Source organism: Buceros rhinoceros, unplaced genomic scaffold, assembly GCF_000710305.1.
Source record: "Buceros rhinoceros silvestris isolate BGI_N320 unplaced genomic scaffold, ASM71030v1 scaffold17798, whole genome shotgun sequence".
Classification (NCBI taxonomy): domain Eukaryota; kingdom Metazoa; phylum Chordata; class Aves; order Bucerotiformes; family Bucerotidae; genus Buceros; species Buceros rhinoceros.
This window is the reverse complement of record NW_010426524.1, coordinates 84,828-90,724: the sequence shown is the minus strand read 5'-3', so window position 1 is coordinate 90,724 and position 5,897 is coordinate 84,828. Positions and strand designations below refer to the sequence as shown.

At 43.6% G+C, this 5,897-nt stretch overlaps 1 protein-coding gene across 1 annotated transcript in view; it reads right to left on the bottom strand.

Moving 5' to 3' along the window:
* Positions 1-304: 304 nt before the first annotated feature.
* Positions 305-5,897, bottom strand: part of AMPH (amphiphysin) — a gene marked incomplete at both ends in the record, with an annotated part of 45,174 nt that continues 39,581 nt past the window's right edge. Inside the window, 3 exons of the mRNA XM_010141548.1 lie at positions 305-415; positions 2,296-2,346; positions 4,000-4,032. Of these exons, the coding sequence (XP_010139850.1) occupies positions 305-415; positions 2,296-2,346; positions 4,000-4,032 (195 nt within the window). The remainder of the gene's footprint in view (positions 416-2,295; positions 2,347-3,999; positions 4,033-5,897) is intronic.

Here is a 5,897-nt window from a genome sequence, read left to right as displayed (position 1 = left end):
AAACTGCTAACAAGATCATTTTAAAATGACATCAGTTCTCTTCATCTGGAATCAGTCTGTGAAACCACAATCACTCAGAGGAACTTCAGTCTGAAATGCCAAATGTAAGAGGAACGACATTTTAAGGCTGAAAGAAGGACACATGCTGGAGAGGCATGCTGTGACACAGCTGGGCGCTGGGGAAACCAGCCATGGATGGATGGTGACGATGGAAAGGATGGCTGAAATGCAGCAGGCACATTCACCATGACCAAAGGTGGCTCAGATGAGGCCTGGGAGGTGGCGTGAAGAACAGGTCACTCACCACAGGCTCTGCTGGCTCGGCAGGCTCAGCAGGGACTGCGTCCTTTTCTGCAGCAGCAGCAGGGGTTTCCTCGACCTTGGGTTCCCCAGGTGGAGCTTCTTCAGCCTCAGTCTTTTTTTAATTGATTTTTAAGTAAACAGTGGAAAAATCATTGAGAAGCACGTGATAGTGGGAAGGAGGGAGGGGAATGGGAACTGCGCCTGTCACAGTGCTGCCTGAGGCTCCATCTTGCTGTGTTTTGCCAGGGAGAGGATGGTAGTGCTTGGTCTTACAGCATTTAAACAGCATTTCCATCCTCAATGTTCTATATGTAAGTTTGTAAACTGAGCCAGTCCTACATCCCTCCCTCACAAGGAAGGAAAGCATCACCTTCCCGAGTTACAGAAAGGGGCGATGGAAGGGGGGGGGAAGGCACTCGGTTTGCTCAGAAATGCTCCAGAAACTGATGAGAAGGCCAGGAGTGGAAACGGGCACTGGTGTGTACCAACCCTGAGCTTCAAATAAAGAGTTTTAATAATTATCCCCTAGTTCTGTCTGTCTCAGTCAATACAGGCCCTTCTCCAGTGAAGGTAAAAAAGCAATTAGCAGAGACTCAAACAGTTTTTATATACACAAGGGCAACCACCGACTGCTTAAACCCTGGCAGTGTGAAAACCATCCCCGCTTTCTTACACAAATGCATTCCCTCTTGAGCTCTCAGTCACCAGCAAGGCATCCACTTATCAACCCACTGCTGGGATTTCCACCTTTTTAAATTCTGGCCGAAGCTCATTTTTTAGCAAGAGGATCTAGCAAATCTCACCAGACCTGCAACACGTTCAGTCCTGTGGCAAACCAGCCCACAGCAAAAGCGCGGCTCTCCCATGGAGACATCACAAGGGTGAGCTGTAAGCAGCGCTCAGCACATTCCATTTATAAGGTGGCTGACTCAACCAGATAAAATAACCCAGTAGATTCATTCGCCATGAACAAATTGCTCAGCGTAATATGAAGCTCAAAAGCTATTTAGCTGCTTTGTAGCTGGCTAGAAGGTCTCCTGTGATGAAGAGACAGCTTCCATGAAATTCTTAAAGATACTGAAATCTTCTCCTCTCTGGTATTTTTCATAGCCTCTCCCTTCTTGTCTCACATGCCTTAAGCAGACTGATTTTTAACGAGGTACAGAGAAGTCTGCCTGAGCAGATTTGGATTTGGCACAGCATAAACATTCATTACGTTATACCACGCTGTCTAGTGTTATTAATGCCACCTCCAGGGAACTTCACAAGGAAGAAACAGGACTGAAATGAGAAAACACGAAGCAGATTTATCCCAAGCCAGATGACTGATAGTTTTCCTGAGGTTTAACACTGGAAGAAACTTTCAGGCTTAAAATCACAGGTAACATGTTATAATGCAGATCGCGTTGATGTGTTTCAAGTCACTTGTTGACAAGTAGTCTTCAGACTGGTTACCACATCGCAGCTCCGAGTAAAAATACCCTCAGGGTATTCACTACCCGTTATGAGCACAAGCACCACCAGAGGCGTTATACAAAAGGCAGGTTAAACAACACTGAGTGTCGCTCTGCTGGTACCAGGTAGCTCGCACTCACCCAGCAATGCCGCTATCCCGCATCCTTACTCCAGGCTGACCAAGGGCTGTGCGAGAAGCTAAGGAACTGCCCAAGCATGATCACTTCCAAAAAGCTTCTCCACTCCTTAGAAGCAGACTGTGCCTACTATTAACATGTAGAGAGCAGCTAACACTCCAGCGACAGAGGAGCCGTTTAAACGGCCGTCAAGTACTATCACCTGCTCGCTGTACACTGCACCACAGTACTCGTCGTTCCTTAAATGCAATAAATGAACAAACTGTTGGACTACACCAGGAAAAGGTTTGGTGATTTGGAGGATGGAAAACACAAAAAAGGAAAAAATATCTTTGTACAAAGGAAAAATGGTGCCATTTTTGACAAGGCATTTAAAAAGGAAGCAAAAGCCACCACTTACCAGAGGCTCTGTCACACTCTCATTTGATTGCACTGTAAACGCAGAGGTATCCTAGATATAGAAATGAAAAACAATGTGCAAAAACATTTGAGACAGGATGTTTGCAGGCGTCGATCAAAGAGCTGCTTTTTTTAATGGTTTATTCAGGTAAAGTCATAAGCAAATTCACATAGAATAAGATGACATATAGATAATCTAAATAGGTATTAATAATAGGGGTCAATACGTATTAATAATAATTATTAGTTAAGCACCATTAATATTAAATACATTCCTTTTTCTATTATATATTCTATGCTTCTCAACCAGTGTGGGCATCAAATTTTGATTTCCCCAGGTCAAATATTTTGCCTTAATTATTAGAGGTGGTAGTAGCTTTGTGTTTTGCCCCTTCCTTCTGGATCCTTTACTAATTTAAACGTCCTGGTGCAGAATGGTGAAGCGCTGGAAGACTCATGTCCATCCTGTATAAACTCCGCCTATTTTGGTGTTTTTAAAAACACGGTGTACAGGGTGTGCTGTGGATGAGCCAGTCCCTAAAAGGATGCTGGAAACGCCCCAGCTGGTCCACCTGAAATTCCAATTAAAATCTGAAAATAAAACCTAAATTCTTTGCTGCTGTGCTGATGGTGAGACTCAGTGAGGCACGGAATTTGAAAGCACAACCTCGGTCTCCTCATGTGATGTATCTTTGTGATGCCTCACACTGAGTCTGTTAAGAAGGGATTAGGACTGGCTGTACCTTTCAGGAAAGCTGTTCTACAGACGAGCTGCATGACAACCTCCTTCTGACTGAAATGGAAGCCTCACCTGTTCTCAGAAATTATTCCTAGATGTTAGTAGAATGATGCTAGTATCTTGCTGCTCTCAGCCTGGCTGAATTAGTAGCAAAAATCCATCCACCATGATGGGACTGATTTTTCTCTCTCCTGAAAGGACTGGTTTAGCTTTTTTATTGTGTTCTTTTGTGGATTTTTCTCCAAATCCCCAAATCCTGTAAGGTCTGGTGTCCTCAGTCTCACACACTTACAGTGACTCCCTGTGTGTATATATAAAATGAGTTTTGCTTCTGCATCTTTATTTTCATTTAGAATCTATTAAAAGCTGAAAGTTAAACCTAAACTCTTTGCTGCTGTGCTGATGGTGAGACTCAGTGAGGCACGGAATTTGAAAGCACAACCTCGGTCTCCTCATGTGATGTATCTTTGTGATGCCTCACACTGAGTCTCACCATCAGCACAGCAGCAAAGAGTTTAGGTTTAACTTTCAGCTTTTAATAGATTCTAAATGAAAATAAAGATGCAGAAGCAAAACTCATTTTATATATACACACAGGGAGTCACTGTAAGTGTGTGAGACTGAGGACACCAGACCTTACAGGATTTGGGGATTTGGAGAAAAATCCACAAAAGAACACAATAAAAAAGCTAAACCAGTCCTTTCAGGAGAGAGAAAAATCAGTCCCATCATGGTGGATGGATTTTTGCTACTAATTCAGCCAGGCTGAGAGCAGCAAGATACTAGCATCATTCTACTAACATCTAGGAATAATTTCTGAGAACAGGTGAGGCTTCCATTTCAGTCAGAAGGAGGTTGTCATGCAGCTCGTCTGTAGAACAGCTTTCCTGAAAGGTACAGCCAGTCCTAATCCCTTCTTAACAGCACAGGAAAAAAACACAATCTCAAAACATGTTTATTTCTCACCTGTGCAAATCCGTTAAATGCTGTGCTGGATGCCTAAGTAGAAGTGAAGATCAGAACAAATTATCATCTGTTCACTAAATCAGAACATGAGTCAAAACATTTTTATTTGCAAAATAAAAATGTAGGCCACACATTAAAAAAAAAAAGAAAGAAAAACTATTAAAATGGAGGGTAAGGCAGCAAGAAATTTGATGATAATGCTGTTAGATAACAGGAGTCACGGGCTTAAAGAAAACAAAACCAAAAAGCAGAGTAACAAGTATATTCATAAAATAATAATTAAAAAAAAAGACCAGGTGCATTTAAAGTTACACATATAAAACACAAAACCTGCGAGACACAACGTGCCTTCACAGTTCAAAGCTTCATTCACTGTTTTGAAACACGTTTTTGTCAGCCTGCTCCACCACAGGGCTGAAGGGCACCACACTATGAACAGCTGCATGGCAATTTTTAAAAAAAAATAAAAAAGCAAACCCAAAACCCAACAGAATAGCGAGGGCTTAGGAGGGGCAGTGGGAAGCACACAAATGGATTGTTTTCAGACGACAAGGTTACGCATGGCCTAAGGAACTCTTTGTCTAGACTAGGCTACACACTGGGGTAGGTACCTCTTCTTTATCAGCCTCAATTTCCTGGTACAACAATCCATATCTCCGGTTAGCAATTTCATCTTCAGATAAATCTGAGTTGTTGGTCTCATTGTCCTTAGGACTAGTTGAGCTCTCGGTGCTAGCATTTCTGGAATTTCCCATTTGAAACAGAGCCAAGGGTCTAGCTAGGTCCTTGCTCGGTGCAGGATTGCTAACGCCTGCCTGCTCCCCAGGCAAGCCTTGTTTTACTGGTGCCTCCTGGCTTCTATTGCTTGTGCTCACACCTACTTCTCCCCAGCTGCTCCCAGTCCCTGCTAGGTCTTGTGTAGACCATTTATCACTAATGCCTAACCAAACATTTTCCATGTTACCTTCCTCTGAGTCTTGCTGCTTGGGGAAAAAGGGCCAATTATCCAATCCATTGGCTTGGCCATCTGACAGATTAGAAAACCCCCAGGAATCAGTAGTAACTGTTGGATCCCAGTTTGCCAGCCAGGGTTCTGTTTCCAAGGCTTCAGGAACACCACTGCTACTAGGATGCTCTTCAGCTGCTGCTGCTGCTGCTGCCCTAGCTGTCACTTGGTCTTCTGCATTATCTAGGCAAGGATTACCACAGCTTGTGCTAGCAGCATCAGCTGTCTCAGGCAGCAATGCCCACTCCTTTTCAGCAGCAGCACTACCATTTGGGAGGAGGCTGATGCTATTGTCTTCGGTTCCTTTACCAGATTCTTCTGCACTGAGTAAGTCAGAATCACACAGAACATTTCCGGTACTTGTAGGGTCCTTTTCTGTGTAGTCAGTTAGCTCTAGGTCAACACATGCCGTCATGTTTATACGCTCCATGGATGTACTCTCTCCAGTACCACTGTCAGTTTGCTCTAAGCCATCCTCAAATGTCCTTTCATGGTCCTGATCCAGGATACCAAGGACTCTCTCAGGTTCAGTGCCAGCGCTTTCTATAGTTTTACAGGTGTCCACTACTATTTTGTCCCCACCTTCCAGCCCTGTGCTCAACAACGGTATTTCTCCATCTGTCTCCTCAACGACATTGACCCATTTGAATTCTTCTTCCCTAGGGTTTTCTACGTTACCACCACTAGCTTTCCCAGCATCCCCATTGTCATCTTCCAACTCATGTAACATGTTTCCTACCTCTGTGCTAACTACAATTTCAGGATCTGATTTTGTTAAACCCTTATAAAGTTCTGCCTCACTGTTTTCTTTGGTTTTGCAACCTTGCTCTTGCAGTTCCTCTGTACCTTCTACCTCCTTGTAGTTAACAGCTCCGGTCTCTACCTTTTCACT